Source organism: Protomyctophum bolini (assembly GCF_963924005.1).
Source record: "Protomyctophum bolini genome assembly, chromosome: 8".
In the NCBI taxonomy this organism is placed as follows: Eukaryota; Metazoa; Chordata; class Actinopteri; order Myctophiformes; family Myctophidae; genus Protomyctophum; species Protomyctophum bolini.
Window position 1 is genome coordinate 21,676,821 of NC_137869.1, and position 12,856 is coordinate 21,689,676.

General features: G+C 41.4%; 3 protein-coding genes across 3 annotated transcripts; all 3 read left to right on the forward strand.

Annotated features, from left to right (window-relative positions):
* Positions 1-176: 176 nt before the first annotated feature.
* Positions 177-1,532, forward strand: LOC308320147 (tubulin alpha-1A chain-like; the record flags this gene model as incomplete). The annotated part of the gene is made up of 1 exon (XM_080770465.1): positions 177-1,532. One exon carries the CDS (start codon positions 177-179, stop codon positions 1,530-1,532), a length of 1,356 nt encoding a protein of 451 aa, XP_080626591.1.
* Positions 1,533-3,466: 1,934 nt separating this feature from the next.
* On the forward strand, positions 3,467-4,828 carry LOC308320148 (tubulin alpha chain-like; the record flags this gene model as incomplete). The annotated part of the gene is made up of 1 exon (XM_080770466.1): positions 3,467-4,828. The coding sequence occupies one exon, from the start codon at positions 3,467-3,469 to the stop codon at positions 4,826-4,828; it is 1,362 nt and encodes a 453-aa protein (XP_080626592.1).
* Positions 4,829-10,265: 5,437 nt separating this feature from the next.
* LOC308320149 (tubulin alpha-1B chain-like) lies at positions 10,266-11,621 on the forward strand (the record flags this gene model as incomplete). Its single annotated transcript, XM_080770467.1, has 1 exon — positions 10,266-11,621. The coding sequence occupies one exon, from the start codon at positions 10,266-10,268 to the stop codon at positions 11,619-11,621; it is 1,356 nt and encodes a 451-aa protein (XP_080626593.1).
* Positions 11,622-12,856: the final 1,235 nt, after the last annotated feature.

Consider the following 12,856-nt stretch of genomic DNA (forward strand, 5'->3'; position numbering starts at 1 on the left):
ATAAGGTGGTGTGGGGTGTAAATGCTTTCAGACACTGACTTCAACCAAACCATACGGACAAGATAGGTAAAGTGTGAAATCGTGAGAACTTGGAGAGATAGACGAGAGGAGTGCGAGATACCAAGACCCATTGAAAGAGAATCCGTTGTTGTCAAGTGTGTCTAAACCCTACAAAAATGCGTGAGTGCATCTCCATCCACATCGGACAGGCTGGTGTCCAAGTTGGCAATGCCTGCTGGGAGCTCTATTGTCTGGAGCATGGGATCCAGCCCAATGGACAAATGCCCAGTGACAAGACCATTGGAGGAGGAGACGATTCTTTCAACACTTTCTTTGTTGAAACTGGGGCTGGAAAGTATGTACCAAGATTAGTTTTTGTAGATCTTGAGCCTACTGTCATTGATGAGGTGCGCAGTGGGACCTACAGACAATTGTTTCATCCTGAGCAGTTGATCAGTGGCAAAGAGGATGCTGCCAACAACTATGCCCGTGGACACTATACCATTGGCAAGGAGGTCATTGACCTGGTGATGGATAGGATCCGCAAACTGACTGATCAGTGTACTGGTCTTCAGGGTTTCCTGATCTTCCGCAGCTTTGGAGGTGGAACTGGTGCTGGTTTCACCTCCTTGCTGATGGAACGCCTGTCTGTTGACTACGGCAACAAGTCCAAGCTGGAGTTCTCCATCTACCCAGCTCCTCAGGTGTCCACTGCAGTGGTGGAGCCTTACAACTCCATTCTGACCACCCACACCACCTTAGAGCACTCTGACTGTTCCTTCATGGTGGATAATGAGGCCATCTATGATATCTGCCGTAGGAACCTTGATATTGAGCGTCCTACCTACACCAACCTCAATAGGCTCATTGGTCAAGTTGTGTCCTCCATTACAGCCTCCCTTCGTTTTGATGGTGCTCTTAATGTTGATCTGACAGAGTTCCAGACCAACTTGGTGCCATATCCCCGTATCCATTTCCCCATGGTTTCCTATGCCCCTGTCATCTCTGCTGAGAAGGCTTATCACGAGCAGCTCACAGTCGCGGAAATCACCAATGCCTGCTTTGAACCGGTCAATCAGATGGTAAAATGTGACCCTCGCCACGGCAAGTACATGGCCTGCTGCCTTCTATTCCGTGGCGATGTGGTTCCCAAAGATGTCAACGCTTCCATCAGCACCATCAAGGCAAACCGTAAAATTATGTTTGTTGACTGGTGCCCAACTGGTTTCAAAGTTGGCATCAACTACCAGCCTCCCACCATAGTACCTGGTGGAGATCTGGCCAAGGTCCAGAGGGCTGTGTGCATGTTGAGCAACACCACTGCTATTGCCGAGGCCTGGGCTCGGCTTGACCACAAGTTTGATCTGATGTACGCCAAGCGTGCTTTTGTGCATTGGTACGTAGGTGAGGGTATGGAGGAGGGAGAGTTCTCTGAGGCCAGAGAGGACATGGCAGCCCTAGAGAAGGATTATGAGGAAGTTGGAATGGACTCCACTGAGGGTGATGTAGAGGATGAAGGAGAAGAGGATTAGTCATTTAAAAGGACTTCGTATTGATAGACCCTGAATGGGAAATTATGCATTACTATAGCGCATTCATCAAAGTGCTTTGCAATGTTCATAATTCAGTATGAAGCAAAAAACTAAACTAAAACTAAACTAAGTTAAATATTTCAAAGTTTCATTCACCATGCATCAACCTTAAATTCTGAATGCAACGGAGGTTAAAGCATGAAAAAATCTGGACTGATCCAGTGTTTTTGGGAATGAATGAATAAACAAATAAATAAACAAACCAAACATCAAAATAATGTGAGTTTCTCTACTAGAGCCAGCCCACTAAATATTTACAAAAAAACAAATCAAAAGGTTGTCCGTGCCCCCAAGAGGTCCTCAGAGTCACTGCATGGCTGCTAAATCATTGTTTCGGGAACATACAACTATCTATATATCTATATAAGAGTGTGTGTGTGTGTTCGTTCCCAAACATTAATCCAATATTATTACCAAAGATAAATCATAGAAAAAAATTACAAATGAAATGAACAGACTCAGTCATTGCCCCTTAAAAAGTTTTAGCTGAATTGTCAGAAGTTAAGGACTTATTCATGAAAACTCTAACTATTGTTTGCCAAGATAAGAAGAGGCCTTTACAAACACATCTCTTCTATTCTCTGTTCTGCTGTGGGAGAACACACTGCTCTACTTTGCCATCTTAGGTTTGATGACTTTCATGCCGAACAGTGTTAAACAGTTATGAATATTCTGGAGTCTTTCCATTCTAAAAAAAAAAGAAAAGAAAATCACACAGAGCTAGCTTCAAAATTCAGTGATGATGTCTCAAAATGTGCATATCTTGTAGAAATCATTTTTGATCTGAACAGACACCCCAACAAATCCTCCTAATATCAATTACTCACCCCATGAAGCCTTTAATTCAAGATTTCTTGTCACATTCCTGATCCAATATGGTAATATTTATTTTTAATTAATTGAATTTTGCCAAGGCAAAACTATATAAGAAATAATTGATAAACTCCAAAACAGCTCTCATTGTAATCAGTGGGATGCGATGCCTATTACTGATAAATGATCATTTTAAATATAGTATTACTCTTGTTAAGACTTTCCTTCAATTAATTAGATTATTAAATAAACAAAGATAATATTAAATAAAAATAGGAGAACAAACACTTAGGAGAACAAACACTTAGGAGGACAAGTGTGCACTTTTTCTTTTTTTTTAACCCCCCAATTTAGTCATTATGCCAATTAATTGATTCCTTATCTGCATTGTCACTGCTGTTGTATCCTACTGGCTCATATGCCAGTGAGGAGCCCCCACCGGAAGGACAAAGCGAGCCTCTGTCCTTCTCCTCCCACAGCCCGCCCAACACTCCGTGTCCGTGCTGACAGGTGCCGGCCCAGCCTGTAGGAGTATGTGCAGTGACAAATATGACCCACTCCTCCAAATGAACGCAGGGCAATTGTGTTTGTATAGATGCTTAACAAATTTGAATGCGGATGGATGCGGATACCCAAACTCCACAGTGGTGGGCACTGGGCAGCTACTTATATCACGGTGCCACCCAAGTGCTTGTGTGTGTGCTTTTCTAAGAATATAATTTTGGTATTAATCAATTCATTTGGTTGGTTTTCATATGTATGACAAATATACCTGACAATACCTATACCAAGAAACAGACAAAGTCTACGTATGTGGAGCAGATTTGGCCAGCTTGTCTATCAGGACTCACACACCTATGCAAGTTGGTGTCATTAAGCAACGGTTTGTGTTGTGTGTGATGTCAGAGACCACAACTCGTTCAAACTACATAAGGTCTGTTGTAGCATGAAAATAATCATTAACTTTGAGTTCTACCACAATAGGCTAATATAGAGCAAGGGAGAGGAGCGATAATACATTAGGAGACAGACAAGCAAGAACCTGACAATTTCATACAAGTATGCGTGAGTGCATCTCCATCCACGTCGGACAGGCTGGTGTCCAAGTCGGTAATGCCTGTTGGGAGCTACATTGCCTGGAGCATGGGATCCAGCCCAATGGGCAAATGCCCAGTGACAAGACCATTGGAGGAGGAGACGATTCTTTCAACACTTTCTTTTATGAGACTGGGGCTGGGAAGTATGTCCCCAGGGCTGTTTTTTTAGACCTGGAGCCCACTGTCATTGATGAGGTACGCACTGGGACCTACAAAGAGTTGTTCCATCCTGAGCAGCTGATAACTGGCAAAGAGGATGCTGCCAACAACTATGCCCGTGGACACTACACCATTGGCAAGGAGGTCATCGACCTGGTGTCAGACAGGATCCGTCTTATTGCTGATGGATGTACTGGTCTTCAGGGTTTCCTGATCTTCCGCAGCTTTGGAGGTGGAACTGGATCTGGTTTCACCTCCTTGCTGATGGAGCGTATGTCTGTTGACTACGGCAAGAAATCCAAGCTTGAGTTCTCCATCTACCCAGCTCCTCAGCTGTCCACTGCAGTGGTGGAGCCTTACAACTCCATTCTGACCACCCACACCACCCTAGAGCACTCTGACTGTACTGTCATGCTGGATAATGAGGCCATCTATGATATCTGCCGTAGGAACCTGGATATTGAGAATCCTACCTACACCAACCTCAACAGGCTCATTGGTCAAGTCGTGTCTTCCATCACAGCTGCCCTTCGTTTTGATGGATCTCTTAATGTTGATCTGACAGAGTTCCAGACCAACTTGGTGCCATATCCCCGTATCCATTTCCCCATGGTTTCCTATGCCCCTGTCATCTCTGCTGAGAAGGCTTATCACGAGCAGCTCACAGTTGCAGAAATCACAAATGCCTGCTTTGAGCCAATCAATCAGATGGTAAAATGTGACCCTCGCCACGGTAAGTACATGGCCTGCTGCATGCTATACCGTGGTGATGTGGTGCCCAAAGATGTCAATGCTGCCATCAGCACCATCAAGGGCAACCGTAAAATTCTGTTTGTCGACTGGTGCCCAACTGGTTTCAAAGTTGGCATCAACTACCAGCCCCCCACCGTAGTACCTGGTGGAGATCTGGCCAAGGTCCAGAGGTCTGTGTGCATGTTGAGCAACACCACTGCTATTGCCGAGGCCTGGGCTCGGCTTGACCACAAGTTTGATCTGATGTACGCCAAGCGTGCTTTTGTGCATTGGTACGTAGGTGAGGGTATGGAGGAGGGAGAGTTTTCTGAGGCCAGAGAGGACATGGCAGCCCTAGAGAAGGATTTTGAGGAAGTTGGACTTGAGTCCATGGATGCTGGAGAAGATGATGAAGGAGAAGGAGACGAGACTTAAAGTCATTTAGTTGGAAAATTAGAATGACTTCCTATTGATAGACCGATGACTGACCACCAGACTGACCACCAGTTAAGCAGGTAAAGACCAGTTAATGTCTCTCTCATTGCCCTGCCCAGGAACCCTTGCATATATTGGAAGTTACTATGTAAGTGTGTGCATATATAACTCAGTTTATGGTGTTATTTGCCTCTCCATAACTTTCCAGTATAATAAAGTTAGAAAAGGTTAATATTTCAAAATGTATAACAATTCACAAAGTTTGATTGCAACCTAGGTGAAAGTATAAAGGAGTTGTACTGATCTAATGGGGAGAATAAATTTAAAAAAGTAAATAATAATATTATAATAAATAGTGGAAACAAAATATGAATGGTCTCTCTCAAGAGTCAGTCCACTAAATATTTACAAAAAACAAACGATAACAGAATGTTGTTCGTATCGTTTAGTCAAAGTAATATCTACCTACAGTAGTAACATTTTACATTATATTTAACAGCTACTGCAACACTTTTTTATTTTCTATTGTTAATTAATAACAGAATATACCCAACACAATAAGGTATGTTTGTAACCTCTTTTAGAGAGGCCCTCTATAAGAGGCCCTCAAAAGGACAATAACAAATTATACATTATATACACCCATAGTATAGAACTCAGTTTTAGTTTTTTGTTAGTTTTTTTTTAGTCTTAGTTGATAACCCCTTTTAATAATATATTTGGCTTACCTATAGGCCTACCGAGCTGGCCTTTTATTATCATCATTATCATATTATTATTATTATTATTTGCTTTTAAATGGATTGTTACAGGCACATAATGGTCTTATAGATGTCATCCTTCCCCTTGTCGTGCAGGCTGGTATTTATTATTTCTAGACCTCACATTATCATGCCATGTCATTTCTGTTCTTTACAGACTAGATTGTCACATCTTCAGTTAAATGGGCCCCTAATCAGGCACTTTTATCTGTGTACATCAATGGCGAAGCTGTCATTCGTATCACTATTTTGTTATTTTTCTGCCTCTCAATACAGTGCTTTAGTTTGGGTTATGAGAGACCTGGTTATTTTGATAGCATTCTTTTTATATACTCCATTATCTGTTTTAACAGATGTTAATATTGTTGCCATATTCATTTTTCAATCATAATTTAAAATATATGCTATACAGAGGGAGCTAGAGGTTCATGGGTGTTTGGGTAGCATCACATTTTTCTTCCCAGATGGAATGGCATGTCTTGCTTAGGCTTGTACCTCCTTTATGGAGGTAATGCCAGGTTGAGGGTGAAAACGAGACGTGAATGTTTTTTTTGAGCGACGCTAGCTTTTGACCCCACACGTCTCAATATTTGCCATTGACAATGAAAAGAGAAATTAGGTCAGATGTCCGCCAAATATGATGTACATTTGTGGCAACAGGCAAACAGGCATTCTGAATGTCCAGTATGAGATGATGCATTATGATGTACGATGATAAGAGTGTCTGAGTGCCCCTCACTTCACACAGGTGTGATTTTTTTTATCCTTCTCCCTTTTATCTTGTTCACGTTATTACAAATTGTCGGTTGGTCACATTTACGTTTATTCTTTTTTCTGGAATTATTTCTCTGAGAGTATTCAACAAGCCATAATGGTCAGTATAGGTTTCTTTATAAAACTACCCACATGGGTGTTCTCAGTGTTGGCATTGTGACAATTTACTTCTCTCTCAAGGATTTTGTACAGACTGATTTCACTTACTCATTCTGCTGAGTTATCAATGATTTGGTAAATGTATACTATAGTGTGTATAACTTCTCTAAATTGTTAGTTTGTAAACAAGGATTCATTTTTTTTACAAAAGCTGATAACTGCTATATATATATATATATATATATATATATATAATATATACACACACACACACACACACACACACACACACACACACACACACACACACACACACACACACACACACACACACACACACACAGTATAGTATATTCTGTTATGTAAGCATAGGGCAATTAGGTTACATAGTAGCTATGTACCTTTAACTTGAAGTGATATTTATTTGTTTATGGGTAGTTTTATATACGGCAAGTACAAACTTGGAAATTATTTCCCTTTGTAGCCTACTGCAGTGTGGTGTGTTTTTGTCTGTGATAAAGATTTATTGGTCATTTCCAGCAAGATTTTCTAACCCATCAATTTATGCATTTCTTCTTATTTATAACTCTTATTTATTACTGTATTAATGTATTAATTTATTCATATAATGTAGAATTACAGGGAATGATAAGAACCCCAAGGGAGGCGGTGGTATATTATCGTCAGCAGCAGACAGCGAGGCGATGCAACGGACAGCAGCAGAGAGGCAGCAACAGCAGCACCAGTTGCACAACAGCACAGCCAGGAGGCAAATACCGGTAAGCAGTTTAAAAACTTAAAATAGCCCGCCCTGATCAGGTAGTGCATGTGACTGGTCACCTGATCAGGTAGGCGTGCTGCCTTGAGCTTGAGTTGTCTGCCTGAACTAGCTATAAATGCAGGATATGCATCATTATTTTTTTAACAGATAATATTAGCATTTTTGATTGATTGATTGATTAATAATAATAATAATAAAGCTTTATTTCAATAGCACCTTTCAAAACAACGTTACAAAGTGCTTTAAAAAAGGAAACAGCAAAAGTAAACAGCACACAAAGCAGGAAAATTTAAAAACAATGCAAAGCAACAGTAATAATACAGGCAATCAATTAGTACAGAATAGTAGAAGCAGGAATTAAGCTAAGGCAGAGTAAACAATCAATAGAACACAATAAGATTGATTGATTTATTAACAGTTTGCAGAATTACAGTACATTTCAAGTACAACTCAATACAAAAAATGTTAACAGTGGACGACACCATAAAGCATTAGACTTGTTTACAATAGGGTCCACCATTTTCAATTAATCAATAGCATTGTTAGTTACTTCGTTTTTTTATGTGCACTATGAGTGAAATGGGAATTTTGAAGATAGAAAATGTGCATTCCCTGTAGTTTTTTGTTATCGTTTTGTCATGGAGATGAAAGCAACTGAATATGTATTTTAATGGAAAGATTGTAACTTTTTAAATGTTTATTGACAAGATACAAAAACAAAAAAATATGATGGCTGAATCTGTAATACTTGTAACCTGCATTATACCACACTATCTCCCTACTAAATTCAGATTAAAAAGTAATACAGTATCTTGGCCAAATTCTTGGCAAACTGTCTAGACAATACCCAGAATCAACAGACTTTATGAGGAGTGGACACCTTTTCTTCAATATTAGGCGTCTGATTAACATTTTATACTCACCGCCTTCTGAGGAATGCGAGAGGTGGTGGTCTCACTGGACTTGGATAAAGCTTTTGATCGCGTCAAGTATAAGTATAACACTATCTCACAAGTCTAGATCTTTAATTGATTTCTGTCCTGGACTCCTGGATTGAAATCCTCTATTTAGTCCCAATTGACCATACTGTATGCAGACCACGTCCATTTTGCCAGCAAGGTGGTAACTATATAGCAATTTCCCATTGACAGCCCATTCATCCAAACAGAAAAGTATTAAAAAGTTTGAATTATCCTCTTAATATCTGCAAAGTGTTTGTTTCATAGAAATCCACAGTAGATATGTTATGAGCATAGATAGATATAGATATGTTATGTCAAGACGATCCTTGCAGGTGATTTCTTTTCTAAGTGTTGGATTTTGTACATAATGCAGGAGGCAGCAGGATGTTGCTTTACTGATAATGAGCACTTCTAAACTCTGACACTCATCTGCAAGGAATTTCTTTTTTTTATGAACTTTATTTTACAGTTTTTCATATGACATGTACACATACAAAATACAATACAAAACATATATAAACTAAACATATATACCCCCCTCCCCCCTTAGGCTCAAAAAACAAAAACAGAACAAAGTGGTGGAACAAAGCAGTGACATACAGGTCAAAACAAGTTAAGACAGGGACATCTCCATTTTCAGACAACAGTACCCTAGTCCGACATAGTCCGGAACAGTTTAATTAAGTTTAACAGTTTAAACAAGTCTTCGACAAAATCTACAAAGGGACTCCAAGCAAGGACAACGTTTTTTTGGGGAGGTACACTGGTCATGCCGTTTCAGGGCCCTCCATGCAAGCGCCTTCCTTCAGCACAGTGCCTCCTGTTGTAGTCAGAGGTGGATGTTCCGGTGAGATGTTATAGGTGATAACCTCAGGAGTTCCACGTTGTCGGAGAGCAGGCTGATGTCGTCCGCATAGTCCAAGTCTGTCAGGACTGTCAGGGTGAAGCCAAGATCCTGCTCTCGTCCACTGATGGCCATCCTGTGCACAGTCCAGGACTATGATGAAGAGGAAAGGGGCCAGGGTGTTTGTTCCCTTGCATTACCCCAGCCCGGATGTCAAACTCCTCGCTGTTGCCATCTGGGGTCACCACCTTGACCCTTGTTCCTGAATACAAGGTCTCTATCGCCCAGAGTAAGTTGGGAGGGACACCGTAGAGTAGACCTTCACCATCGTGCCTGTGGATCGAGTCAAATGCCTTTTTGAAGTAGATGAAACAGCTAGTACAACAGTCAAGTTGTCCTTTTTCACCTACTCATTTCACCTACTCATCATTCTCCTTAGTGCCAAGATCTGTGCTATGGTAGTTCTCTCCTCTCAAAAGCACAAAAGCACAAAGCACAAAATTTTAGTTCTCCCTTAGGTGAGGGACGATTGCCCTTGCAATTGAACTACTAGCAATTAAACTTTGTCTATTATTTATTTTCAGGTATTCATCATGGTGGGATGGTGCATTTTTAAGGGGCGCTAGCCCCTTCTATAAACAGCTTTTGTCCCCACACGTCTCAAGATTTGCCATTGACAATGAAAGGGGGATTCCACTCAAATGTCTGCTAAATCTTGTTCCCGCCCGTCTCAATATTTGCCATTGACAATGAACGGAGAAATTACGTCAGAATTCTGCTAAATATGACGTAAATTAAACATCAAAACATTAAACGAGCAAATCGGCTAACCAATCACAATGGCCAATAATGGCCCACCTTATGTACCTTATGTAGCAATCAACTGTCTGCTGTACAAATAACCTATACAATAAGACTATGGGTTTACACAAATTACTATGACTTTCCTCACTATTCTGGCCAGTAAGGGCAAATCAGCATTGTCTGGCAATGGTTTGTGTTGTGTATGACGTCGGACAACAGCTCAATCATCATCTACATAATGTCCACAGCAACCTTGATCACTAAATGTAGAGGAACAATCAGCAGTAGAGTCAAATATATTAGGTGACTTAGTGATAGAGAGACCGAGACAGAAGAGACTGAGACTGACGGACAGAAAGAACCCAGTTGGAAGAGGATCTGTACCGGTCAAGCGTGACCGAATCATACAAAGATGCGTGAGTGCATCTCCATCCACATCGGACAGGCTGGTGTCCAAGTTGGAAATGCCTGCTGGGAGCTCTATTGTCTGGAGCATGGGATCCAGCCCAATGGACAAATGCCCTGTGACAAGACCATTGGAGGAGGAGACGATTCTTTCAACACTTTCTTCATTGAGACTGGGGCTGGAAAATACGTCCCCAGATCTGTTTTTGTAGATCTGGAGCCTACTGTCATTGATGAGGTGCGCAGTGGGACCTACAGACAATTGTTTCATCCTGAGCAGTTGATCAGCGGCAGAGAGGATGCTGCCAACAACTATGCCCGTGGACACTATACCACTGGCAAGGAGATCATTGACCTGGTGTCGGATAGGATCCGCAAACTGTCTGATCAGTGTACTGGTCTTCAGGGTTTCCTGATCTTCCGCAGCTTTGGAGGTGGAACTGGAGCTGGTTTCACCTCCTTGCTGATGGAACGCCTGTCTGTTGACTACGGCAAGAAGTCCAAGCTGGAGTTCTCCATCTACCCAGCTCCTCAGGTGTCCACTGCAGTGGTGGAGCCTTACAACTCCATTCTGACCACCCACACCACCTTAGAGCACTCCGACTGTTCCTTCATGGTGGATAATGAGGCCATCTATGATATCTGCCGTAGGAACCTTGATATTGAGCGTCCTACCTACACCAACCTCAATAGGCTTGTTAGTCAGGTTGTGTCCTCTATTACAGCCTCTCTTCGTTTTGATGGTGCTCTTAATGTTGATCTGACAGAGTTCCAGACCAACTTGGTGCCATATCCCCGTATCCATTTCCCCATGGTTTCCTATGCCCCTGTCATCTCTGCTGAGAAGGCTTATCACGAGCAGCTCACAGTTGCAGAAATCACCAATGCCTGCTTTGAACCGGTCAATCAGATGGTAAAATGTGACCCTCGCCACGGTAAGTACATGGCCTGCTGCCTTCTATACCGTGGTGATGTGGTGCCCAAAGATGTCAATGCTGCCATCAGCACCATCAAGGCAAACCGTAAAATCCAGTTTGTCGACTGGTGCCCAACTGGTTTTAAAGTTGGCATCAACTACCAGCCCCCCACCGTAGTACCTGGTGGAGATCTGGCCAAGGTCCAGAGGGCTGTGTGCATGTTGAGCAACACCACTGCTATTGCCGAGGCCTGGGCTCGGCTTGACCACAAGTTTGATCTGATGTACGCCAAGCGTGCTTTTGTGCATTGGTACGTAGGTGAGGGTATGGAGGAGGGAGAGTTCTCTGAGGCCAGAGAGGACATGGCAGCCCTAGAGAAGGATTATGAGGAAGTTGGAATGGACTCCACTGAGGGTGATGCAGAGAATGATGGAGAAGAGGATTGAGACATTTTAGCTGGAAAATAAAATTACCTATTAACAGACCCGCCTAGATCTTTATGTTACACCAGTTCCTGACAGCTAGCGAGTAAGCGAACTGGCACCAGAATTTTGCACAAAACTATCCTGACATAAAAGTGTCACCTGGCATAGACTAGTCCAACCATTCAAATGAACTAGAAAGTGTAAACAACAAATGAGTATGTCTACATTATTGATAAATGTAACTAATGAGAGTAGAGGGAATACCTCTGCTTCATCATGCAACAACGTGGGAACACCTGTGTTGTTGCATGATGAAGCAGAGGTAACAACGCGGGTGTACCCACACACATACACAGCTATCTCCTTTAAATATTTGAGATACAGCCACTAGACGAAGCTCTCACTATACGGTTTGACTGTTTAAACAATCCAAAGTGCATCAGAAGCTATACAGTAAATAAGGTCACAGTTAAACAAGATACTGTTGTCCCCACTCTTAATAAAGCTGTTGTATAAATTTCCCATCCATATCTATATTCCAGGAACATGTGCCCAAAGCAGTATGCATATCTCGACCAATAAAAACCGTTTGGGATGGAGAACACAGCTCAACTAGAGAAGATGGATCTTACCTAAAATACATAAATGCAGTACTAATTGTGCATCGGAAAGAAATGCATAATGTACATTAAATTCCAACCAAACGTAACATACTGTCTTATTGTATCTGAAAAAGAATCAAGATGGGTTTAGCCACTAACTCGGTACAAGCAGTGAAATATTTGTGGCATAAACAGTTAACAAGTGCAATACAATATAAAACAAGATAATTATTATAATAAGATAATACTGGACTGTATTGAAATAAAATAAAAAATAAAATAAGAAATAAGAAATACAAATTAAAAAAGCAAAACAAAAAAATACACATAACCCTCTTTAAAAACATCTTAGCAGCAATCGGGATGTGCATTGTGTAATGTGCAGAATTAGTGGGATTATTATTATATAATACAATGTGCCGTGGGGTAAGGTATATGCATATATGCATTAAGTACGCATATATACATTAGTGCAAGTAACAGTCTGGCCAAAATGTACATGGATATTTGCAGACAAGTCATTTTTTTGTTTTAATCTTCCAGGCTGTGCATACACATCAAGCACTTTTCAGTCTGAGTCTTGGGAGCTTCATAATCCTCTTAGCCCTACCCAAGCACCCACTGTCATAAGTGTCCAACAGGGACGGGAGGGAG